Source organism: Peromyscus eremicus, chromosome 8a, assembly GCF_949786415.1.
Source record: "Peromyscus eremicus chromosome 8a, PerEre_H2_v1, whole genome shotgun sequence".
NCBI lineage: Eukaryota > Metazoa > Chordata > Mammalia > Rodentia > Cricetidae > Peromyscus > Peromyscus eremicus.
In genome coordinates, this window is record NC_081423.1 from 81,225,780 (window position 1) to 81,252,482 (window position 26,703).

General features: G+C 44.1%; 1 protein-coding gene across 4 annotated transcripts; it reads left to right on the forward strand.

The window, feature by feature from the left end:
- The first annotated feature begins 203 nt into the window (after window positions 1-203).
- Window positions 204-10,073, forward strand: Zpbp2 (zona pellucida binding protein 2). 4 transcript variants are annotated; one of them, XM_059271697.1, is made up of 8 exons: window positions 204-266; window positions 567-632; window positions 1,692-1,817; window positions 2,975-3,136; window positions 4,031-4,249; window positions 5,140-5,222; window positions 8,207-8,387; window positions 9,637-10,073. In XM_059271697.1, the coding sequence occupies exons 3-8, from the start codon at window positions 1,739-1,741 to the stop codon at window positions 9,729-9,731; spliced, it is 819 nt and encodes a 272-aa protein (XP_059127680.1). In that variant the 5' UTR covers window positions 204-266; window positions 567-632; window positions 1,692-1,738; the 3' UTR covers window positions 9,732-10,073. The 4 variants fall into 4 exon arrangements, with proteins under 4 accessions (XP_059127680.1, XP_059127682.1, XP_059127679.1 ...); XM_059271696.1 differs by having other exon boundaries at window positions 215-427; XM_059271699.1 differs by lacking the exon at window positions 4,031-4,249 and having other exon boundaries at window positions 214-427.
- Window positions 10,074-26,703: the final 16,630 nt, after the last annotated feature.

Here is a 26,703-nt window from a genome sequence, read left to right on the forward strand (position 1 = left end):
GTTCCTTGAGCCCCTAGCCTGAGGAAGTCCCCGGAAGTCCTGCGCTCGTTTCCTTTACTCGCTCTGCACACCACCAGGCCGCCTAGAGACGGAGCGCGGGAATACGGCACCCAAGGTGCGAAAGGCCCGGCCGGTGCGGCGCCCGGCCACTGCGCGTGCGCCAGGAGGCGGGGGCTCGCCCTCCGCGCGCTCGCCCCGCCCCTCGCGCCGAGCCGGAACACGCAGGCGCCCTCGGGCGCAGCCGCCCCCGTGGTAGCCACGGACCGGTAGGGGAAATGCCCTCGGCGGTTTGCTTCGCTCTGTAGAGGAGCGATGGGGAGGCGTTGGGCCTGGCCTGAGGTAGGAGGGAACCCAGCTGCCGCCGCCAGTGCCTGAGCCGCGATGCTCGCGTGGGCCCTCTCCGCGCTGCTCTGGTCTCTCCTAGGAGGTGGGGCTTGGCCCGCAGGCTCCTCCCCTCTGCCTGAAGTTCCCCGCCCAGCCTCTCCTACGCCTCCCCTCGCCCTGCTCCCTGCTCAACCCTGGGTCCTCTAAACACTAATAAGTCAGAGGTTTTCTTTCCTCCGCAGTTGGATCGCAACGTCCTTCCTTATTCAGTAACAAAGGCATTGTTTACGGCACGGTAGGACGCCCAGGTAATGAGTGCCTCTTCCCACGCAAGGCCGGTCCCCAGAGCTGGGGATGCCGTGCACCGGCCTAGGTTCTTCCCTGGAGGGGAAAAGGGAGAGAGCCAGGGTGCCGTCTGCTCTGTACACTGCAGTTCGGGAAGTTTGCATCATTTCGTCCTCAAAGCAACGCTAGCCTTCTATCCCAGTATTCATCGCGGGTTCTAGGGCTTTGATGCCACTTCTCTTCCAAATACTTCTGCTTTGTCACGGGTGAAGCCACTTAGCGGGGTGGACGTCCCTCTGGAAGGCTCGTCTCTCCTTCTTGTCTTAACCAGCTCTACTCATTCATCAAGCCCCAGCTCCCACGTTACTCTCTGTAGTTTAACTTTCCCACACGCCTACAGGAAAAATTTTGAGATAACTTGGAGCCACCTCATTGTATTGTTTTTAGAACGTCTCCGCATTTAAGGCCTTTCCCTTCCTAGCGCCACAACTACACCACCAAATTGTACCATAGCCTTTGTAGATTCAGACTCTTGCAATGACTGGGCCTTAAAATAAAGCTCTTGTGAGATCACGTACTGTCACTGCTGCTACCAATTGAGTCAGCATCATCTCTGCAGAACACCTTCCTAGTAAGCTCTTCACGGGACAACAGGAAGCGCAGGTGAAATACCACGTTTTCAGTTTTGAAATAGTTTGTCAGCCAAGCTCACGTCCTCTGAACATTAATTCCACGATCCCTTCAAACAATTATTGGAGCTATTTATGAATGTGTACATTGTAAGGAACTTACATACATTTTAATATACTGTCAGAATTATATGTGTGTGCGTATATGTATATATATGTGTGTGTGCATATATATATATTTGTATAAAATGACCAACAAGGTGCAGTTTAAAAGCTTACTATGAGAAGCAAAAATGACTTCATTTCTAAATGACAACTAGCAACCAACATGTTATGACCGCTTTTTAAGTACTGAAATCCAGAAAGAATAAATTGGTGTCATTGGGACAAAGCAGTAGGAGTGTGTTTATTTTGTTGTATGATGTAGTTATGCAAAAATTTATTTTGTCACAGTGAAAATATATGTAAAGTTACATCAGGATAGCCCTGTCCTTGTTTGTATGGATGTTAATCGTGCTAGTAAAGAAACAGTGGACCCCGCCTACTTATGGATTGGGCCAAATGAAAATACATTAACAGGTAAATTATTTTAATGTATTTTAATGATGTGAACGTTGGTTTCTTTAAAGTGCTGTCATTGTTGAAAAGAATAAATTTAAAACATTTATTAAATTTATTTTTATGTATATTTTATTTTCTTGCCTACGTGAATGTATGTGTACTACATGTATGCCTGATGCCCTTGGAGATCAGAAGAGGGTATTGGAACCCATGGAACTAGAGTTACTAATGGTCGTGAACAACCTTGTGGGTGCTGGGAATAGAACCCAGGTCCTCTGCAAGAGCAACAAGTGCTCTTAAACACTGGGCAAACTTCCCATCCCCAACAAATGTAATTTTAACTGTAATTAAATTTGCTCAACATTTAGACAAATTGAAATTTTTCTTGGCCTATGACTTAAGTTGTTCCTATGGAAAAACTAAAGCAGATCCAAAGGATGGCACAGGCCTATGAGCGAAATACTCAAGAGGTTGAGACAGGATTACAGGTTTGAAGGTAGCCTGAGCTAACCAAAGAGATAGGTTTTTTTGTTATTTTTTCCCCCAGTGCTTGGAATTGAATCCAGAGTCTCCCTCTCAAGCACACACTTCCACTGTGCTGTCCTGCCCTCAGGAAGATAATTTTGTACCTTACTTCCCAAAGCTGCTCAAAACTTTTCATAACTGCTAAAGTTTACCCATGAAACACCAGTAATATGAGATAATATGTAATTTTTCATGTTAGAAGAGTACCTTGGGATATCAGCATTATTAATTTGTGTCTTATGTAAATATATATGTGTATATATAATTTACTGAATTACTGACATAAATCAGTCAAAACTAGATGCCAACAAATAAATTAACATAGATTTCACAAGAATACCCAGCTTGCGTAGCTTTTCCATAGAGTAATAGGACAGTTAAGATTTTCTTTTGTGCTATTGGGCATAGTGCCACACTCTTTCAATCCCAGCACTCAGAAGGCAGAGGCAGGCAGATCTCCATGAGTTCAAGGCCAGCCAGGGCTATACAGTGAGACCCTGTCTTAAAAAAATGTTTATTGGGTTTTTGAAGTTGAAATAGTCTATTAATTTTTATTTTTATTTTTGGCATGTTTGCTTATAGTCCTGAGTTTAATGAATAATGTTTAAGTTACCTGTTAAGTAACCAAGGAATTCCCTCTTTCTGTTTAGGGAATGGCCAAATAAATGTAACAAACACAGGAAAACTGATAGTGAAAGATTTTATGGAGTCGTTGTCTGGACTTTACACATGTACTCTTTCATATAAGACTATCAAAGCAGAAACCCAAGAAGAAACTACAATAAAGAAGAGATATGACTTTATGATCTTTGGTAACAATATAATTATATACTCATAATATAATATAATAATTGTAGAAGCAAATGAGCCATTTCTCCAGCCCCCCAAAAACATTATTTTATTTTTAAGATTTATTTATTTATTATGTACACAATGTTCTGCCTGTCTGTATGTCTCCACGCCAGGCCAGAAGAGGGCACCAGATCTCATTATAGATAGTTGTGAGCCACCATGTGGTTGCTGGGAATTGAACGCAGGTCCTCTGGAAGAGCAGCCAGTGCTCTTAACCTCTGAGCCATCTCTCCAGGCCCCCAAAAACATTCTTACGTTTTTAAGATTTATTATGTGTATGTGTGTGAATTATGTGCACAGTATCAGCAGAGTCCAGAAAAGGATGACCTGGAGATGGAATTATAGGCAGGTATGAGCTACCTGATTGCGGGTGCTGGGCACCACAGCTCTTAACTAAGAAGCTATCTCTTGAGCTCCTCCAGTGTTTCCTTGATGTGTTAACTTACCTGTATTGCCATCTCACAGAAGCCACTTCTCCTAAGTAGCTAGACATCAAATGACACTGACATTTTTTCATTAAAATTATTAGTTATGCCGGGTGGTGGTGGTGCACGCCTTTAATCTCAGCATTTGGGAGGCAGAGACAGGTGGATCTCTGTGAGTTCGAGGCCAGCCTGGTCTGCAGAGCGAGATCCAGGACAGGTACCAAAACTACACAGAGAAACCCTGTCTCAAAAAAAATTATTAGTTGTATGTATTTTGTAAACAAACTTATGGAGTATTTTATTAGATAAGTAAATTTTCTAAACTGATTTGCAAGATTAATGATGTTTAGTATTACATGTTTTTGAAATTTTTTAATAGCAGAAATTAATGCAAGGCACAATTGTTTTTATTCTCACCTTTTTCTAAAGCCTATCGGGAACCTGATTATTCTTATCACATGGCTGTGCGTTTTACCACAAAATCTTGTGTAGGAAGATATAATGACCTGCTCTTTAGAGTGCTGAAGAAAATCTTGGATAATTTAATCTCTGATTTGTCGTGCCATGTCATAGAACCATCATATAAGTGCCATTCTGTTAAAATTCCAGACCGTGACTTCGTGTACGAGCTATTCATAGCCTTTCAAGGTGAAACAATTTTATGACATTAATTTTATAACTGTAGTCAAAACCATGATAGATTATAAAAATCATTGCCATGTAAATATGAGAGGTCTCATAAATAACAGGCTTAAGGTGTTTGCTAAGCATTAATATATACTGTTGTCTGGTTGAGGTTTTAAAAGTCAGCTGACAAACCGGGCAGTGATGCACGCCTTTAATCCCAGCACTCGGGAGGCAGAGGCACGGATCTCTGTGAGTTCGAGGCCAGCCTGGTCTACAGAGCGAGATCCAGTACAGGCACCAGAACTACACAGAAAAACCCTGTCTTGAAAAAAAAAAAAAAAAAAAAGTCAGCAGAGTAGTCGATTACCTTCAAATATTATATTGTTTATTTTATTTTATTTTATTTTATTTTGGTTTTTTTGAGACAGGGTTTCTCTGTGTAGCTTTGCGCCTTTCCTGGAACTCGCTTTGGAGACCAGGCTGGCCTCAAACTCACAGAGATCCGCCTGCCTCTGCCTCCCGAGTGCTGGGATTAAAGGCGTGTGCCACCACCGCCCGGCTAAATATTATATTGTTTATAATTTAAAGTCAGTACCATTTTATTAACATAACCTTTAACTATGCAATTTTAGAAATGATGTTTTATTGGTTTTTTATTTTTGAGGACATAAAAGGAGTAACCAAACCCAATCTATTTCCATTTTCAAGTCCTGTAGTACTTCCACTAGCCCCCAGATGGAGTAAAGTCCCAGTGCACGGGTTATTCAAACTGCACGCCTCACTTGGCTCTTTGATTAGATAGCTGGGTTAAACGTCCATGTGCCTGCACACCAGCCAGAGCATTTGGGGCGTTACTAGAGTGCTCGACACTTTCACAAGCCGGTGTGTACCTGTCGTGTTTTCCCCTCCAGTGAATCCTTTTGCACCAGGCTGGAAAAGTATGTGCAACGACTCTTCCGATTGTGAAGATGCCACTAACCGTAACATCCTCAAGGTGAGCTCTCATCGTGAGGGGAAGGCACTTGAGTGACCTGGAAAGCTTTGGGTAAATACTTTGTCTTATTAATAGGAGTTCAAGGTCATCTTCAGCTACACGGTGAGTTCAAGGCCAGCCTGGGCTACATGAAACCTATCTCAAAAGAAAAAAATTCTTCAAGAATCCATCTCAGGTTGTCCTCTGACCGCTACATGCAAACCATGGTATGCATGCACCCACATATGTATACTTACACGTGAGCATACTCACCCATGCACACACACACACAATATATATGTAATATATAATACATATATGTATATATCAATACATATGAAACAACAATACTGGTCTATTTTTTTAGAGAATAATTTAAGTTTATTCCTTTTAAATTTTTTAAATTATGTTTGTGGCCAGGCAGTGGTGGTGCATACTTTAATCCCAGCCCTTGGGGGACAGAGGCAGGCAGATCTTTATGAGTTCAAGACGAGCCTTGTCCACAGAGGACAGCTTCCAGGACAGCTAGGGCTACACAAAAGAAACCCTGTCGCGAAAACACTGCTGTTTGTGTGTTACACACATGCTGTAGCACACATGTGAGGATCAGAAGATAACTTCAGGATTGGCTTTCTTCCTCCGGGTGGGTTCCAGGAATCAGAGCAGGTCATCAGGTTTCTTGGCAGGTGCCTTTACCACTGAGCCATCTCTACAGACCCTCAAATGTTTTTATTATGAAGAAATAGTTACAACACAGAGAGAAAATTCCATGACAAACTGCTGCAGTCAGTTCTCTCCTTCCATTATATGAGTCTCAGGATGAACTCAGTCATCAGGCTGGATGGCAAGCACATTTACCCACTGAGCCTTCTCACCAGCCTGCTTCGGGTTTTTTTTTTTTTCCATTTTTCTTTATTAAGAAATTTTCTACTCACTCCACATGCTATCCACAGACCCCCCCCTCTTCTCCCTCCTCCCACCACCCAGCGCTCTTTCCCAAGCCACCCTGCATCCCCACATCCCCCAAATTGAGGTCTCCCATGGGGAGTCAGCAGAGCCCAGCACACTGAGTCTAGGCAGGTCCAAGCCCCTCCCCACTGCACCAAGGCTGTGCAAGCTGCTTTGGTCTTTTAAACAGAGATTGTTGCTATGTCAGTAGGTTGTGGGGTTTGTTTTTTTTTTTTTTTGTGATAGTACCTGTGGTGGTTTGAAAGAAAATGGTCCCCAGTTGGGTGGTGGTGGTGCACGCCTTTAATCCTAGCACTCAGGAGGCAGAGCCAGGTGGATCTCTGTGAGTTTGAAGCCAGCCTGGTCTACAGAGTGAGATTTAGGACAGGCACCAAAACTATACAAAGAAACCCTGTCTCAAAAAACCAAAAAAAAAAAAAAAGCGAGAGAAAGAAAGAAAATGGTCCCCAAAGGGAGTGGCACTATTAGGAAGTGTGGCCTTGTTGGAGTGGGTGTGGTCTTGTTGGAGGAAGTGCATCACTGTGGGGCAGGCTTTGAGGTCTCCTATGCTCAAGACACTCCCAGTGTCACAGTGTACTTCCTGTTGCCTGCAAGATGTAGGACTCTCAGCTGCTTCTCCAGCACCATGTCTACCTGCACACTGCCATGTCCCACCATAATAATAATGGACTAATTCTCTAAAACTGTAAGTGAGCCATCCCAATTAAATGTTCTCCTTTATAAGAGTTGCTGTGGTCATGGTGTCTCTTCACAGCAGTAAAAACTCTAGCTAAGACAGTACCTCTGGAATATTAGATAGCTCCCCAGGCTCATATTATGTATTTTATTCATAGCAGAAAGGTGGATCCCTGGTCTTCATTTTCTAAATGGTTAAACATCAGCCTGAAGGAAAAACCTCACAATCGGATTATCGTAGGTTAAATTCATGGCACTTCTAAAATCACATTATAGGAAATGTGGTAGTTGTTCTCCCCACTGCTGGCTCCAGAGGCTGAGGGACAGACAGAAAAATGTCTTAGAGCCAGGCCTGGTGGTGCACGCCTTTAATCCCAGCACTCAGGAGCCAGAGGCAGCTGGATCTCTGAGTGTGAGGCCAGTGAGGTCTGCAGAGTTGAGTTCCTGGACAGCCAGGGCTACACAGAGAAACATTGTCTTGAAAAACAACAGCAACAAAAAAAGTATCTTCACTCTTCTGTCTTGTTCCCGAGTCCATGCCTGTAATGTGATGATGTATAAGAAGTACATCATAAGGCTTAGTACATAAGGCTTAGTTATTATTGTAGTTTGTCCCAAAGCCAAATTCACATTAGTTTGTAATGCTGATTAAAGCCTTGATTTCTATTTTACTTTGCTCTTTTTAATATTTTATTTATGTATTTTATGTGTTTGAGTTTTTAACTGCATGTATGTCTGTGTGCTATATGCATGCCTAGTGCCTGAGGAGGCCAGGAAGGGGCATAGGATCATCTGGAGCTAGAGTTACAGGCAGTTGTGAGCTGCCATGTGGGTGCTTCGAACTGAACTTAGATCCTGTGGAAGAGATTGCTCTTAACTGCTGAACCAACACCTTGGCTTTTTCTTTTTGTTTTTATTTGTTTTTTATGATCATAGAGAATTAGAGAGCATGTTTAATCTATGTATGAAAAAGATAGTACCACTTCAGGTGTCAATCTCAGGGGCACTATCTCCTCCTTTGAGACAGGGTCTCTTCCTGATTAGGCTAGACTCTCTGTCCAGCAAGCCCCAGGAATCTTCCTGTCTCCCCTGCCCCCCAGCACTAGGATGACAGGCAAGGAAAGTGCTTGGCCAGCTGAGCTATCCCCAACTGTTTTCCTTAACCTCCTCATGTATAAATTAGCAATAACAAGTAAAGTCAAAGCTAGACTAATTTTAGGTTTTAACATAGATTTTTCAGGACTTCATCTAATGCATGAGCAAGAAATATTTCTGCTATATTTTATGGCCTGTGATTCATGAAAAGGAGTTTGGTTATTGCATTAGTAATTGTAATTTTCTCTGGTATTTCTAAATCTTAGGCAAGAGATCGGATAGAAGAATTTTTTCGGAGCCAAGCATACATTTTGTACCATCACTTTAATAAAACTATACCAGCGATGCATTTTGTGGACCACAGTTTTCAAGTAGTACGAATAGATAACTGTCGACCAGGCTTTGGGAAAAATGAAGGTCTACACAGCAATTGTGCTAGCTGTTGCGGTAATTATAAAGTATAAATACCTAAATGTCTGTATATTCCAGAGAAAAGATGAATAACTCACCTAGGATTATTGAACTGGATTTTTTTGTTTTGTTTTTTTTCGAGACAGAGTTTCTCTGTGCAGTTTTGGTGCCTGTCCTGGATCTTACTCTGTAGCCCAGGCTGGCCTCAAACTCACAGAGATCCGCCTGGCTCTGCCTCCTGAGTGCTGGGATTAAAGGCATGCGCCACCACCACCTGGCATACTGGATCTTTTCATTGATTCTTTCATAGAAAAGAGAAGTCAAAAACTTTAAAGGCCAAATTCTAAATATAATTATCCTAATATATGTTCTTTGCACCGTTCTCTCTTACATTACAACACATTTACATGGTGTTCTGACATACAACACTATTCTGTGCAGAACAGCAGAATGGTCCTGCCTGGAAAGCACAGAGCTAGGACACAAAGTAGAAACTGAAGGCAGGCTCTTATAAATGAGGCACTGAGAAGGTCTTGCGAATACTGATAAAAGAGAAAATACAGTATTCTAACTCTTCCCTGTAGCCGGCTTTCTTAGACTGCCAGCTCTCAGATAATGATACAAAGATTTATTATTAGTTATGAATGCTCAGCCTTAGTTTAGGCTTGTCCCACTACCTCTTAAAACTTAATTTAACCTGTTTTTCTTCATCTTGTTTTGCCTTGGGGCTTTTTACCTTTGTTTCATTCCGTACCTACTACTCCATGTCTGCCTGGCTGGCGTCTGCCTGGCTGGCTGGTCCCAGGCGTCTCTCTTTTTTTCTCTGTCATTCTCTTCTCTCATTCTCTCCTGAGCCTAGATTCCTCCTCCTACTTATTCTCTCTGCCTGCCTGCCCCGCCTTTCCCTCTCCTGCCTAACTATTGACCATTCAGCTTTTTATTAGACCAATCGGGTGCCTTAGGCAGGCAGAGCAACACATCTCTACATTGTTAAACAAATGCAGCATAAACAAATGTAACACACCTTTACATAGTTAAAGTAACATTCTGCAGCATAAACAGATATAACGCATCTTTGTACAGTTAAAGCCATAGTCCACAACACTCCCCTGTTTTTAAGATTATCACATTACAAAGTTTGAGGTAATCTTCACAACTTTATTGGCTGAACTAGTGTGGGTGTCCTATGTAGGAAAGGTGTAATATCGAAGATGCTTTTGTATTGTTGATCTGCAGTATCTATGAACTATGTTGACTGACAGATGGCTTGTGTTTTCCCTTGCAGTGGTCTGTAGTCCTGGAACATTCAGTCCTGATGTCGATGTCACCTGTCAGATCTGTGTTTCTGTCCATTCATACGGAGCTAAATCTTGCCCATAAACTTCAAGACCAGAGATGAAAGCATGGTTACTTGCCTCTGAAGGTGGGACAAAGATTTGTTCACATCTGAGAGCATCATAGATACATCCATAAATAAGATCTGTAAGAGCAAAACTTTGGGAATGTGCGTTTTAGAAACAACAGAAAAGCATTGACCTGGCATTTCTGAGGAGGAGTTGAATTCAGTGTCCCCAGTGTATGAGCGGAAGTGAAGTGTTAGTGGGTGCTTTAAATGAAATATGTTCTGTTGTCTACAAACTAAGACATGCTTTGTACCTGGTACTATAGTAAGGTCAAAATGAGTGGCAAAGTATGATACAATAAAAATTTCTATTTTCCATATATTAATTTGTTAAAATGACTTCTATCAAGACATACAGAATACCCTTTTTAATTTGGTTTTTAATGCCAGGCAATGGTGGCTCACACCTTTAATCCCAGCACTCAGAAGGCGGAGGCAGGTGAATCTGAGTTTGAGGCCAGCCTGGTCTACAGAGCGAGTTCCAGGATGGCCAGGGCTACTCAGAGAAACCCTGTTTTGAAAAGAAACAAAAGTGTTTAGACTTACTTTATCATATGTGTATGTTTGCTTTGCCAGCATGTATATCCGTGCACCAGATGTGTGCTTGGTACCTTCTGAGACCAAAAGAAGGCATTGGATCCCCCAGAACTGGAGGTACAGAAGGTTGTGAAGCCTCATGTGGGTGCTGGGAATCCAACCCAAGTCTTCAGGAAGAAAAGCCAGTGCTCTTAACCACTGAGCCATCTCTCCAGCACACATAGTACTTTTGAAGTTAGAACTAAACAAGCTACTTTAGTTTCTTTGATTTTATTTTTTAATAATTCATAGAATCATGTTTAATACAGGCTTAGATTTACAGAAAATGAAACAAGTGATATGTAGCTCCACATATCCTTCCATGTACACTTGTCCTCCCCCACACATTCCCCCTATTACTATTCGCTGTAATCCATGGTTCACATTAAAGTTTTATTCTTCATGTTACAGGTTTAGGCAAAGGTGTAGTGATGTATTCAACATTTAGTTTCATATAAAATAGTTTCACCACACTAAAAATAACCTATGCTTCACTCGCTCCTCTCTCTGTTCCCTCCCTCCATCCTGAGTCCCTGACTCTCCTCATCAGCATCTTCTTTTGTTGTTGTTGTTGTTTTGTTTTGTTTTTCAAGACAGAGTTTCTCTGTCCTGGATCTCACTCTGTAGTCCAGGCTGGCCTCGAACTCACAGAGATCTGCCTGCCTCTGCATCCCAAGTGCTGGGATTAAAGGCGTGCGCCACCACACCACCACCTGGCTATCTTTTTATTGTCTTTATAGTTTTACCTTTTCCTAAATACCATGTAGTTGGGATTATACAATGCATTGACTCTTCAGATTGGCTTCTTTGCACTCAGCACTATGCATTTTAGGTTCCTTTATGTTTTTTTATGACCTGATAGCTTATTATTATTGCTGAGTAATTTCTTCCATGGTATAAATACAGCTGCCATGAACATCTGTGTGCAAATTTTTGTGTGGATATAGTTTCAGCTCAGTTAATACTTAGAAATGTGGTGATTGGCTAAGATGGTACGACGTGTCTTGTTTTGTAAGAGACAAGAATACTGCCAGCCAAAGTCACCATTTCATGGTCTTGTTCCTCCTCCTCACCAGCATTTGGTACTGTCAGTTTTGGGGTGGGGAATGACTACTCTAACACAGGGAGAGGGTATTTCCTTTTTGTTTTAATTCCCAAATTCTTAAATCTCTTAAGCCATCTGATACCTAGCGTCTTTTTGTATGGTCACTTGATCTGTTTCTGTTTGTTGGTTATTATTTGGTGACCAGATTTTTTGCCATTTTTTAATTGGATTGTCTGTCTTCCTGTTGTGGTCTAGGATTTCTCTGTGTATTCTGGGTGCAGAGTTTTAGATGCTTTTACAGAGATTTTGCTTTCTGGAGTCTGATGCTTCATTCCTTTCACACTTTGGCTCACGGAGCAGAAGTTTTCATTTTAATGAATCTCCGCTCCACTGTCCACTTGTCTGTCCTTAGTCAGTACTGTGCTGTCTTGACTCGTGACGGTACCAATCACAGCCAAAATGGACTAGTGTTCTTCAGTATTCTACTAGTAATTCTGCACTTATTGATACGGCCATATGATTTTCCTTTAGCCTGTTAATGTGATGAATTACATTCATTCAGAAAGATTACCACAAGTTTAAGACCAGCCTAGGCTACACATGCATTCCAGAGCAACCTGTGCTACAGAGGGAGACTGTCTGAAACCTTCTCCCAACGGAATTTCCAAATGTTGGATCAGATTTGTGTAGTTGATCAAACCCTTCCTATTCATTGTATATAAATTTTTCTCTACTTTGTCTTTCTCAAAAGACAGTAGTATTATGGGTTTGGGAAAATTTGGGAATTGTTTTGCTTCATTGTTGGTTTTTTTGTTTGTTTAGTCTGGTTTGTTTTTGGATAGCGTTTGTTTGTTTGGCAATGCTAGGGATAGAACCCAATGTCTCATATATAGTAGGTGTGGTGGTTTGAAAGAAAATGGCCCCCAAAGGGCGTGGCACTATTAGGAGGTGTGGCTTTGTTGGAGTGGGTGTGGCCTTGTTGGAGGAAGTGCATCACTGTAGGAGTGGGCTTACAGATACCAGAAGTCAGCCTCACATGCTGTTCTTGCTACTGCCTACCTTGGGTTCTTTTGTTGCATTGTGTTGTGTTTGCAACCACATCTTCTCACTAGGATCTGGGGCTTGTCAATTCAACCAGAGTGGCCGGCTAGCGAGACCCAGGGATCCTCCTGTCTCCACTTCTCTGGCACTGGGATTACAAGCGCATGCCACAACACCCAGCTATAGATTTATAGATGTTTGTTTTGTTTTGTTTTATCTGTGTGTGCATGCACATGTCAGTATGGATGCTCTAGAGGCCAGAAGAGGGCTTTCTTTGTCTAATATGGAAGTGGATTTACAGGCAGTTGTGAGTCCGTCAGCATGGGTTCTGGGAACCAACAAATGCTCCTAACCACTGAGCCGTGTCCCCAGCCGCCATCATCTAGCTTCCCTTCGTGGGTTCTGGGTACCAGACTAGGATCCTCTTACTTGATCAGCAAACACTTTACCTACTTAGACATCTCCTTAGCCATCTTTCCTTTGTTTTCCTTGATGTTATTTGATCTTTTGAGACATGGTCTCATGTAGCCTAAGCTAGCCTCAGACTTGTAACTAAGGATTACTTTGATTTGCTAAGTCTCTTTTCCTCTATCTCCTAAATCCTGGGATTACAGGTGTGTGCCTCCATGCCAGGCCTGAATCCCCCCACTTTGACAGTTATAATGAATTAAAGCAACTGGGTCTACATCCAGAAGTAAACTTTTGGTTCCCCCTACTCACTGTTTATTTTGAGCTTTGAATTGTTTCCTAGTGGTTTACTGAGTGACATTCCCCACCCACAACACCCTAATCCACAATAACCCACTTAAATAGAATACAGCAAAATATGAAGGGTATGTTGAATGGTAAAACAGTAATTAAGTTCAGTAATGGCCATCTTCTCTTTCATTAGCATTAAAAGGTCCTGAAATGGCAACAAAGTTACATCTTCACATTATTCAATACAAACAGATACTGTAACATCATCCTCACAGTGTAGTGTTGGAAAAGTCCCAGCCGTCTTCCATCTTGAGTCTGTTAGAAGTCGCATGTCACGTCCCTGTTATCTACCAAACGTCACTGTTACATAATGTTTTGTACTTTGTACTGCCACAAGGGTATTTTCCAGCATTAGTAGATTATTAATGATAAAGGACCATTTGGATCTCATTTGTTTGGTCTAATATCCATCTGACTGTCTGCAGTGTTAAAAGGCTTAAGCTTTCTGTCTTGTGGATGCTTTCGCTTGAAAACACTAAAAACATTAATGCATTTACTTAATTCAAATAATACACTTGAGTGAAATTTTCTGGCCATATGCAAAATACCACTGAAGTAAAAGAAAATTACTGATCATACAAACTTCGAAGAATACAAACTTTGAGGAACATAATTTCAGGCTGGAGAGATGGCTCAGCTGCCCTGCACCTGGGTTCAATTCCCAGCACCCACATAGTAGCTCACAACCATCCATAACTCCAGTACCAGGGCAGTGCAAGTGATTAACAGCCTCGTGGTCTTCTTTATCTGTTGAGCCAGGCCATATCAAGTTCCCAAACCAAGACTAGAGGTGGCTAGTAATCTAAAGGACACTTACAGCCAGGGTCTCCCCAAGCCCCCACAACAGGGTCAGAGGTGGCTAATAGCTCAGCTGACCTCTAAGCTATCTGTATGACCAAGACCAGGCCAGCTCCTTCCCTAGGCCCTTAAGCTAGTACAGGTAGCCTATCTCCATCTTCTTGAAAGAAATCACATATGCCCTGAGTTGAGTTTTGATGTAATTATGCTTTCCTGTGCACCTGGGATTGTATTTCACCAAGACACTTTTTTTTTTTTTTTTTTTGGTTTTTTGAGACAGGGTTTCTCTGTGTAGTTTTGCGCCTTTCCTGGAACTCGCTTTGGAGACCAGGCTGGCCTCGAACTCACAGAGATCCGCCTTGCTCTGCCTCCCAAGTGCTGGGACTAAAGGCGTGCGCCACCACCGCCCGGCCTCACCAAGACACTTTTTTTTCAAATTATACTGTGTTTAAATATACTGGCAATAAACTGACTTCAGACTCCCTGAAGTCCTTTATTTTTATTTACTTATTTATTTTTATTTTATGTGCATTGGTTTTTTGCTTACACATATGTCTGTGTGTGAGGATGTTGGATCCCCCAGAACTGGAGTTATAGACAGTTGTGAGCTGCCATGTGGGTGCTGGGAATTGAACCCGGGTCCTCTGAAAGAGTAGCAGTGTTCTTAACCTCCGAGCCATCTCTCCAGCCCCACTCCCTGAAGTCTTAATTTGCTAAGTGGCATATGCACATTTTGTGGGATCAGGATAGCTAAACTATCACCCTCCAGGCCCTACCCCGTGTGGCCTATGTCAGGACCTAGGCCCTCCATCCCAGTACTTTTACAACCTCAAAAACAGTGCTTCCCACTGGAGATGAGGTTTCCAAACACATGAACAGATGGGACATTTTACATATAAACTATAAAAACGGTGCTGTTGAAATCCCTCACATATTTTCCTAGGGGGTCTTTGTTTTGTTATGTTTTGTTTTATTACCTGTACAAGTGCCTTCATGTCCTAGATGGCAGTCTCCAAAAGGTGTGTTTTGGTTTGGGTTTGGTTTTTTCCCAGACAGGGTTTCCCTGTAGCTTTGGAGCCTGTCCTGGAACTCACTCTGTAGCCCAGGTTGGCCTCGAACTCACAGAGATCTGCCTGCCTCTGGCTCCCACCGCCTGGCATGGTGCGTTGTTTTATATAGCATCTCTCATTCTGTGCTCCTCTACCCCGTCTGCGGTATATTTTGATGAAACTGAAGTTTTTTTTTTTTTTTTTTTTTGGTTTTTCGAGACAGGGTTTCTCTGTGTAGCTTTGCGCCTTTCCTGGAACTCACTTGGTAGCCCAGGCTGGCCTCGAACTCACAGAGATCCACCTGGCTCTGCCTCCCGAGTGCTGGGATTAAAGGCGTGCGCCACCACCGCCCGGCGAAACTGAAGTTTTGATGTTACTATAATTACATTTTTGCCATTCACACATTGATTGAAAGTGCTTCTATGTGAAGGGATGAACACTCAGTAATCACCTTTGTGGCTGTCCCATTGTCCTGGCACTAGCCTTTCCCACTGATCTTCGGTCTTTATTTTCTCATATGTCAGATGTCCCTGTCCACATGGGACCCATTTCTGAGGTATCTCATCTGTTTTTGTTTTGTCTACAGCAGCTCCAATGTCACACTAAAATATTAAAGTTTTATAATCAGTCTTTAATCTAGTGGAACAAGTTTTTCTACTTTGTTCTTTTTGAAGACTATCATGGCTGGGGTTGGAGAGATGACTCAGCTGTTAAGAGCACTTACTGCTCTTGCCGAAGTCTTGGGTTCAGTTCACAGAAGACCTGGGTTCAGTTCAAAGAACCGTGTCAGGCAGCCCACAGTCGCCTGTAACACTAGTACCAGGGAATGCAACACCCTCTTCTGGCCTCCATAGGTACTGCACACACATGGTGCACCTGAATTCATGCAGGCACACACACATATACAAAAATAAATAAATCAGTATTCTTTTTAAATATCATGGCTGGTTTTAATCCTTTGCATTTTCAAATCAGACAGACAACCATTGGCATTGTAGTAATCTGTAAATTACTGTGAGAAAAATCAACATTCTTACAATATTATGTCTTCTAATTCTTCAGTATTTATCTTTCTTTTCATCTTTTCTAAGATCTCTCATATTAACAAGGGAGTGGAGCTTTTATACCCTTTGTCTGATACTTTCCTAAGTATTTCATTTTGTACAAATTTTCTTTTGGATTTATTGGCGATCTATCTAGTAAATATTGATTGTATCAAAATACTGTTCTTTATTTTCATAATTTATCTTTAAAGCTGCAGTTTTGATGCATATATTTGATCATCTTGAAGTAATATGGTGTTCTCCTCTGCCTCCTCCTTTCTTATGGCTCACTACTTGGCCTCCTGTTCTTGCTTGATCTCCTGTACAGTGTGAAGTGGAGACTGTGGCACGCCCATCTTTTGAGGCCCAGAGAGAAGGCATAGAAACACTTCCTCTGCTGAGCCTGTGCTTACTGGGTGTTCTCATGTCCTCCAATCAGATAGAGCAGTGCCTGAGTGTGTGTGCCTGGTTTTCTAGGAAACGAGGACATACTGAATTTTACAGAGTGCTTTTTCATTTCTGTTGAAATGATCATATCATTTCCCTTCTGAAATTTCTCTCCTTCTTTATTTTGTTGTTTTGAGAGAGTCTCTCTGTGTAGCCTGGGCTGGCCTGGTATTTGCTAAAATCCTCCAACCTACATTTTGAGTGCTGGGATTACAGGAATGAGCCACCATGCCCAGTTTAAATTGGGAATGGGCTAAAATCTGCTATGTTAAACCAGACTGAAACCCCAGATTAGTAATTTTTTTTTTTATTGCTTGGGTTTTTTTGTTTTGTTTTGTTTTGTTTTGTTTTCTGCTGTTTCCTCTAAGTAATGAGGGAGGCTGACCCGCATCTTCCTTCGGCCACACATTAGATTGTGCTATTACTCAGAAACTTCAATCATTCTTCCACCACCTTTTTTTTTTTTTTTTTTTTTTTTTTTTTTTTTTGGTTTTTCAAAACAGGGTTTCTCTGTGTAGCTTTGCGCCTTTCCTGGAACTCACTTGGTAGCCCAGGCTGGCCTCGAACTCACAGAGATCCGCCTGGCTCTGCCTCCCAAGTGCTGGGATTAAAGGCGTGTGCCACCACCGCCCGGCTCCACCACCATTTTTGAGGCAGGGTCTCTCAGTCAAATCTAGAGCTAATGGATGTGGCTGGTCTCCATAACCAGCTTACTCCAGGTTCGTTCCCCTTCCAAGACTGCAATCCAGGTGGTCACCGTGCCTGAAATGGCATTTGCTCGGACTCTGGGATCTGGTTCTGGTCCTGTTGCTCGCTTGTGTGACAGTGCTTTAAATACTGACCCACCTCTCCAGGCTGTAGCCCTGACTTTTTTTCTTCTAATATAAATAACTAGGGCAATTCATATTTTTCTGTTTTAAAAAAAATGGTCTTAGCTTATTCCCACAGATTTTATATGTATATTTTAGTACCATTAAGTACAAAAAAAACTTCTAATTTATATTAGGATTTTCCCTTGACTTGTGATTTACTTAAAAATATGTGCCTTCCCTATTGAGGAGACTCCTCAAACCAGGAACCCTAGGTTCACCCAAAGCAAAGTATGAGTCCAATGGTCACCTTGAAGGGAGACGGAGTTAGTGCATCCTCCAGTGCCAAGTTCTGTGTGTGTGTGTGTGTGTGTGTGTGTGTGTGTGTGTGTGCATATGTGAGTATGTATGTGTATGTGTGTGCACACGTGTGTTTGTGTGTGCCAGAGTGTGAGGGTGTGTGTATGCATGTGAATATGTGTGAGAGTATAAGTATGTGTGCACACGTGTGTGTGTATGTGTGTATGTGTGTGTGCGCGCGCATATGTGAGTATGTATGTGCACATGTGTGTTTGTGTGTGTCAGAGTGTGAGGGTATGTGTGTGCATGTGAGTATGTGTGAGAGTATGAGTATGTGTGCGCACACATGTGTGTGTGTGTATGTGTGTGTGTGTGTGTGTGTGTGTGTGTGTATGTTTAGTTTAGTTTGTTTTGAGCAGAGTCTCTCGGTGTAGTCCTGGCTGCCCTGGAACTGCTCTGTAGACCAGGCTGGCCCTGAACTTGGAGAGCTCCTCCTGCTCTGTCTCCCAGTGCTGGAATGAAGGTGTGTGATACCCAGGCTATTTTTATTTCTATTTTTTTGTATCTCACTTTTCTTCACAGCTGCACAAAACCCCGTAGTGTGTATGTACCACGTTTTCTTTATCCAATCCCACACTGATGGCCATCTAGGCTCGGTGCACGTCTTAGGTCCTGGGAAGAGTGAAGCAGTTGACACCATGTACAAGTGACAGCGGTGTGCGCGTGCCCGTGTCCCACGTTGACACCGGTGTGCGCATGCCCGTGTCCCACGTTGACACAGAACCCTTCAGCCTTGTGCTCAGGGATGATGTAGCTGGGTTGTATGTTTCTGGGCATTTTAGGTGTTTGACAAACCTCCGTAGTGCCCACCCCAGGGCTACAAAAGTTACGTCCCTCCATCGGGGAATGCAGCTTCTCTTCTTCACACTGCCACCAGCATTTCTTGTCGTTTGTTTTCTTGATGCTGCCCATTCTAACTAGGGCAAGAGGGACTGGTGAAGCAGTTTTAATGTGCATTTCCCTCATAGTTAAGGCTGTTGAACACTTTTCTTTTTTTTTTTTTTTTATTTATTATGGATACAGTGTTCTGCCTGCATGCTTGCAGGCCAGAAGAGGGCACTAGATCTCATTGTAGATGGTTGTGAGCCACCATGTGGTTGCTGGGAATCAAACTCAGGACCTCTGGAAGAGCAGCCAGTGCTCTTAACCGCTGAGCCATCTCTCCAGCCCAACACTTTTCTTTTTTTAAGATTTGTTTATTTATATGTGTACGGCGTTCTGTCTGCATGTGTTCCTGCAGGCCAGAAGAGGGCGCTAGATCTCATTACAGATGGTTGTGAGCCACCATGTGGGTGCTGGGAATTGAACTCAGGTCCTCTGGAAGAGCAGCCAGTGCTCTTAACCTCTGTGCCATCTCTCCAGCCCCCGTGACTCATACCTTTAATCTCAGCACTCAGGAGGCAGAGGCAGGTGGATCTCTGTAAGTTCAAGGCCAAAACTCTGTCTTGAAAAACCAAAAAAAAAAAAAAAAAAAAAAAGACCTGTGTTCATTTCATTAGCCTGACCGGTCGGGTGATCCTAGGCTTTTGGTGTTTGACTTCTGCTGTTCTTCTGTAACACTTGTGATGAAGACAACGTTCTCCTGCTCACTCCTGGCCACCCTCTGGCCACACTACCCAGCTTGCACTGCTTTCTGGATTCCAAAGAAGTGTTAAAAACTTTCCTGTTGCCAGTTTCTCTTTTTTCCCACTGCTTTGTGAATTTGCTTTGTTTTTGTTTGTTTGTTTGTTTTGTTTTGTTTTTGTGTGATGTGGTCTCATGTAGCCCAGGCTGGCTTCAAAAATCTCAAAGTGGCAGACAATGACTATAATGGATGTTCTTGGTTGTCAATTTAGTTAATCTGGAATTAACTAAAACCCAAATGGCTGGACACATCTGTGAGGGATTTGTTTTTTTCCTTAATTAAAGCATTTGAAGTGGGAAAACCCATTTCTAACCCAGATCTTTTGAGGCAGTAAAATCTGCCTTTAATCTGGGCCACACCTTCTGCTGGCGGCCTATATGAAGGACATGGAAGAAGGGAGCTTGCTTTCTCTGCCTGCTTGCTCTTGCTGGCAAGTCCATCCCTTCACTGGCATGACAACCTACATATACTAAAGACCAGACAAGACATCGAGCCTCAAGAACTGAATGACTACTGGATTCTTGGACTGTCTGTTGATAGACAGCCATTGTGGACTAACCGGACCACAGCCTGTAAGGCACTCTAATAAATCCCCTTCCTATGTGTAAAATGAATGATATATGTATATTGATTCTATCAGTTCTGGTCCGCTAGAGAACCTGACGAGTACAGTGACCTTGGACTCCTGATGCTCGCCTCTACCTCCTGAGTGCTGGGTTGCAGGGATGTGCCATGACTCCTAGCTGTCTCTCTTTATGTCATCTAGTGAGAAAGAAGAGGACTGGGGTGTGACTCGGTGGCACAGCACTTGTCTAGTGGTAGTGAAGACCTTAGGTTTGAAACCAGCCACACCAAAAGGAAGAAAAGATAAAATGAGAAGAAATGACTATTCCCAATCTGCCACTTTGAATCAGACAGCATGTGTAGAATCCAGGCCATCTTTGGGTTAGGGACAGACACAAGTAGACCAGACTTATTACTAGGACTCAGTTGCAGCAGAAGAGAGGAAGCTGTGCCTCTGGGTCACAGCTCACATCCTGGCTAATCTGCTCAACCCAGTTCTTCTGGAGGATCTACTCCACCTGAAAGGAAGCTCACCAGATTAAGAGCTGGGAGCTCATGCACACACACACAAACCCTGTCTCAAAACAAAACAACAATAACCACAGTGACAGTTGGCCACTTCACTCTGAGCCTGTGACAGACATAGGGATCCATCATGACATTCTTCCTGCAGAGGTGAGGAACCTCATACCTTCTCCACATAGCAGCAAGTCCCGGATGCCATCTTGGGACGAATATTTTCTATCCCTCTTTTGCCCATAGGCAAGCAACAGAACCTCTCAAATTGTCCTGGTAGCTCTATGTATGTCCAGGGAATTGTCAAAACCCTGCTGCATAGACATGAGCAGGCAGTAACTATAGAGTAAAAAAGGACTGTACTGTGGGGTCTCCAGGTCCATTCAGAACACAGGCATTGGTTTCTACTATGGCCCTCTCCATCCAGTGTGTCTCACCTGGTCCCTCTCTGAAGACAGGGTCCCATTCTCTAGTGCTTCAGTCACATACTTGCATTTCTCAGACAGCTCTGGAAGCAGGAAAAGAAGATTGTTTGTAGAAAAGGAGAGGGGCATGGTGGCTCCGGGGGAGGGCTCCGGTGGCTGACCATATGCATCAGAGGGTTTCAGAGAGCTCCTGGGATGCCGGTTGGGAGTTATCCCAAATGTTTCCTGCTCCCCTCTTAGAATATGGAGCATCATAGACTATACCAGAGGGAATACAGTGATTGCCCCTCAATATCCAGCCTGGGAAAGGCTGATAGTCTCTGAAATGCCGAGGGCTACCCTTCACGGTGTACAAATTTGGGCAATGCATACTCCCTAAGATTTGATTTCCCACCAACCTCCTTGCTCAGCATTTCCTCCATTCCAGCATATAGCCAGACCCTCTTCACCTAGCAAGGCACCCAAGAGTTCCAGAATGGCTTCTGCACGTGCTTTTACTAAGTGCCCAGCATTTTTGTGAAGGCTGCAAATGAGAGGACCCGCTGGACCCTCAGTCTGTGTCTCATCAGAGATCAAGACATCAGAAACCTGGGGGTGGGGGATGGGGAAGCGAAGCACGGTTCTCTAGCAGATGGTTCCCACCCTGCCATCTGCCCTCCACAGCCCTCTGTGTCCACCCCAGTTCTTCCTTGGGATCCCTTACTCTCTGCTTCAGATCCTCCAGCCCCGCTTCCTTGATGGCACATGAAGTGACAGAGTATAGCATATTCTTCCGCTCCTTCTCATTCCATTCCTGGAGGCTTCTCGCTGTGTCCGGTACCTGCTCCTGAAAATTTCCAATAGCCTGAAGTCTCCTCACAGCCATTCCTATAAAGGGCAGAAATTGTGAACCTGACTCACTCTGCCCAACAGGCTTCATTTGTAAAGTCCACTATACCTTGCCCCACCCCTACCCCCATCCCCCTCACCTGCTGGGAAGGTCTCAGGTAGCCCAGGCTTGAACTCACTATGTAGCCAAGGATGGCCCTTCTTTCTGAGCATCTTGCCTCAAGAGCTGGGATTACAGTAGAGTGCAACCGTGCCTGGCTAGACCTTATTTTAATCTACTTTTTGTTGCTGTTGTTTTTACCTGTCTCTGTGTTTTGCCGTCTTCTAAACTAATTTGTTCTGTTAAAATGAAGCTCCTCTTCCCTGCATGCCCACCATCACTCATTTACCTGGCTTCCCTGGTTCACCCCCATTTAGTCCCAGTTTGCCATATCCAGAAATAAGCTTGGTAGTTTCATTTTTACCATTCAAAATGTGGTCCCCAGCCCCGTGGTGCACATCTGTAATCCCAACACTAGGGAGGAGCAGACAGAAGGATCGGGAGTTCAAGGTCAACCTCAGCTACATAGGGAGTTCAAGGCCAGCCTGAGAGCCATGAAGCAAGAGGGGGTGGGGAGAAAGAAAGAAAATGTGAGGGAAGGAGGAAGAAAAGAGAAAGCTCTGCCTCCAGGTTCCTTGCCCTGGTTGAGTTCCTGTCCTGACTTCCGTGGATGATGAACAATGATATGAAAGTAGAAGCCAAACCATTTTTTCTCCAAGTTGCTTTGGTCATGGTGTTTTATCCCAGCAACGGTAACCCCAACCAAGACACCACCCGACACCAATCTGCTGATGCCACTGAGTGGTAGTGTTACAGCATCTGGACTTGAGGGTAGATGAATTCTGCCCCATTGTATGTGGGCCTAGAGATAGGCGAGTCCTCACACATAGCTATTAAGTCCTCTCTCTGCAAAGGGAGGAGGGTCTTCAGAGTCTTCACGTCACATCTAACCCCTGTGGGCACTCTTTCCAGCGATGGACATCTTTGTTCCGGGGCTCTGAGCTGTCACTGCCCATGTCAGGAACCTGTACCCTTGCTGTGTATAAATTATATTTGCAAGCTCCTTCCCACATCCTCAGAGATAGGCAACCATAGGGCTGTGCCTGAATGACTCAAGCAGAGGCCGACACCCAGAGAAGGCACAGCATGCCCTCCATCTCTTCCCAAGGCCTCTTTGGCAATGTGACTGCCCTACTTGGGATATAGGGAAAACCCCAGCATTCCAGAGGAAGCGAGCCCTAGACCTTCCAGCCTGGTCAGAAAACTCCAGACTTGGGAGGCTGTAAGCAAGAGTGGTACAGCAGAGCTCGACTTGAGACTACTTCAGGAGGTCCCTTTGTCCCAGCCTGTGCTGATATGAGCAGACTGGCTGAGGCCTTCAGTGAGAGCTCCCAGCAAGTCAGTTGCCCTAGAAGGAGCCTGGGGGCCCTGAGCCAACAGTGCATCCAGGCTGCTCATCCACAAGCACATCTCTCCCCTTCTGTGGCTTCCAGTTCTGAATACATCCTACTACACACTCAGCCACGCATTGTCTTCTGTTTGACAAGCATGTCCTTGCCTGTTCCGAAACATGAACGGGTAGCCCAAGGGCTCACTCACCTCCTTTTTTTTTCCTTCAGTCCAGAAGGCTATAGCTAATCCAGCCCCGAGGGGAGATGGGAAGAGGGAGAAAGAAAGAATAAGAAAATAGTAATTTCTTGCTGGGCACTGGTGGCACACTCCTTTAATCCCAGCACTTGGGAGGCAGAGGCAGATGGATCTCTGTGAGTTGAGGGCCAGCCTGGTCTACAAAGCGAGTTCCAGGACAGTTAGGGCTATCACACATAGAAATCTTGACTCAAAAATTTAAAAAAAGAAAAAAAATAGTAGGTTCTGATTCCTTCCATCCCTCAGTCCCCCACTCTGCTCCCAACCAAGGAAAGGAAAGAAAAACTATTGCTAATCTGTTAGGAGACTGAGAATGCAATCCTGTAGGGCAGGCTGATGTCATGGTGAGTGCATGCTAGGTCAGTCTGGCCGGAGCCCATAAGGCCCTCAGGCCTTCTTGGGCCTCCCTGCTCCCTTCTTCCTCTCCCACCTCTGTGCTCACCAGCCACCCATCCCAGGCTGATACAGAGCTTAGCTCAATCCACATCCACCCACTCATTCATGTTCAGGGCCCCATTTTCTGTGCCCATAGCATCTTGCTTACATATTTTCCCCTTCTCAAAGATCAGCTGCTTCTTTCCATAGGCCAGGATCATGTTGGCAGGGATGGTGATTTTGTTCTGGCTCTAGGGAGAGAGAGCTCATGTTGATGGATATTACACTGCTATCTTGCCTGATCTCCCAAACGCTCCTATGAGGTGGACATTTTTATTCTAAGTTTACAAATGGAAGGACCAAGACTGTATGGCAAGTATCCGAGCCAGTCCTACAGCTGAAACCAATGGCAGGGCTAAGATTTGAACCCATGTCTGACACCAAACCCATGCTGCTTTCCACTGTTCATTTAACAAGTATATACTGAAGACATGCTTTGTTCCAGGGACTCTAGCTCCCCTTGCCTACTAGAAAGGGAAACAGACAAGGAATAGAATAGAATAGAATACCCATGTAATTAAGAATGTCAAATGATAGACTGTACTGGTGCACGAAGTACTCAAAGAGGCAGGCAGATTTCTGTGAGTTCGAGGCCAGCTTGATCCACATAGTGAGTTCCAGAATAGCCAGGGCTATGTGGAGAAACCTTGTCTCAAAAGACTAAAAGATAAAATTTAAAAAAGAAAGAAAGAGGCCAGGCTATGGTGGTGCATGCCTTTAATCCCAGCACTCAGGAGGCAGAAGCAGGTGGATCTCTGTGAGTTCAAGGCCAGCCTGGTTTACAGAGTGAGTTCCAGGGCAGGCACCAAAGCAGAGAAACTCTGTCTCGAAAAACTAAAAAAAAGAAAGGAAGGAAGGAAGGAAGGAAGAAAGGGATTCCTCCACAAGGCACCACTCTCTTCCTTGGACTGAAAAGCAGAGAGACCAGCCAGTACTGCTCCAAAAGGCCCAAGGGAGGAGCTAAGACGGCTGAGTCTTGGCTGGCACCCTCTGGGCCTTCAGTGGATGGCACAAGGCTAGCTGGTCCACACCCATCTCCCAGGAAACTAACCTTGTTTTCATGGTTAATGCCCTTAAGGAATGAGCTCCAAATTTAATATTGCATTTCTGCTTGTGGAGTTTCCTCCTGTTCTGTCTCCAGAGTTCCTGTCACTAGATACACATTTTCTTCTGAACTAATCATTTTGAATGAAGTTGCAAGTTCCTGCTTCAGCCTCCTAGAGCGAGTGGAAGGATAAGGTTCAGGGCCCCTCAGTGACACCTCTCCCTGCCACCAACAGCTTCCTTTTGAGAGTAAATGCCTGTAAGGCTGCAAAACCAAGAAACATGGCACCTATCACGGTTCTTTCTACCCACTAGGAGCTGGGGGCAGGGGCACAGTGGCAAAGGAACTCACTAGCATTTACCCTGTGTTCCTGCCCATCACAGATGGTGGGAGGCTTCTTACCCCAACCCTATAATGTAGGCAGAATTGGGTCTTTTTTTTTTTTAACTACATTTATTGGTTTGGGGGGCAGGGGGGGATACATGGTGGTGTGAATGAGATGTCCCCCAAAGTCTTGGTTCCCAGTTGGTGGTGCTGTTCAGAAGGTTTAGGAGGTGTGGCCTTACTAGAAATGCAGCACTAAGGGAAGGTTAGGGATGTGAACTCTCAGCTTCTGCTCCAACACCATGTCTGCTGTCTGCTACCAAATTCCCCCTTGTGATGGACTCTTTATTTATTATTTGTTTATTTATTTATTTATTTTTGGTGTTTTCGAGACAAGGTTTCTCTGTGTAGTTTTGGTGCCTGTCCTGGAACTCACTCTGTAGCCCAGGCTGGCCTCGAACTCACAGAGATCCGCCTGGCTCTACCTCCCGAGTTCGGGGATTAAAGGCGTGCGCCACCACCGCCCAGCATGATGGACTCTTATTAAGATGGATTATTATTAAGGCCAGCCTGGAACTCTACATTCGAGTTCCAGGCCCACCAGAGCTATAATAATTGAGACCCTGTTCCAAAACAAACAAAAATTTGTTTGTTTGTTTGTTGATCTAAAGAGATAACTCAGTGGTTAAGAACACTGGCTGCTCTTCCAGAGGACCTGGGTTCAATTCCCAGTACCTATGAGGTGGCTCACAACTGTGTGTAACATCAGCCCTAGGGGATATGAAACCCTGTTCTGGCCTCCTTGGACACCAGGCATCCACATGATGCACACACATACATGCAGATAGAACACTCATACATATACATGAAATAAATTTATTTAGAAAAATTGTGAACCGTCTAGGGCCACACAGCTATTAAATATACAGCGGTGCCTCAAATCCTGGTCTATGAATCCAAAGCATGTCTTTCTCATAACACTAAAGGTGTCTGGCAGGGTTGGCGCCACTGTTGAGAAGGGGCTGACTCCAGCTCCTGTCACTGGTATCCCAGAACTCACCTGGTTGCTTTGCCTGTCCTCCGGCTCATGAGATCGCCCTGATTCCATAAGAAAATTCATTTGTGACCTAGAAAATAGCTTGATAAAGCTTCTGCTACTTACAGACTAAAGTCCCTCAAAGAAGTACCTCCAGATGGAGGTGGTGACGGTGGTGGCAGTGGCAGCGGCTTATGTCTTTGATCCCAGCACTCAGGAGGCAGAGGCAGACGGATCTCTGAGTTCGAGGCTACCCTGGTCTACAGAGTGAGTTCCAGGAGAGCCAGGGTTACACAGAGAAACCCTGTCTCAAGGGGAAAAAAAGAAGATATTCCTCCATACCTTCCATGACCTTCCTCTCCCTCTTTAGGAAACCTACCATCAACCTAGAAACAATCCATTCAAGAAAAGAAATCTCAGCTCTAGAAAATCCCTGGAGACCCTTCCAGTTCTGCTGTTAAGAGTAGTTGAAAGGCCCAACAAAGCCTCACTGAGCTTTTAGGCTTGCAAAAAAGGAAAAAGTGCCGGGCGGTGGTGGC

Coding starts and splice junctions, on each gene's coding strand:
- Zpbp2 (XM_059271696.1), top strand. CDS start 382: ATGCTCGCGTGGGCCCTCTCCGCGCTGCTCTGGTCTCTCCTAGGAG. Junction 428..566: donor GCTCTGGTCTCTCCTAGGAG/GTGGGGCTTGGC, acceptor TTTCCTCCGCAG/TTGGATCGCAACGTCCTTCC. Junction 4,250..5,139: donor GCTATTCATAGCCTTTCAAG/GTGAAACAATTT, acceptor TTTCCCCTCCAG/TGAATCCTTTTGCACCAGGC.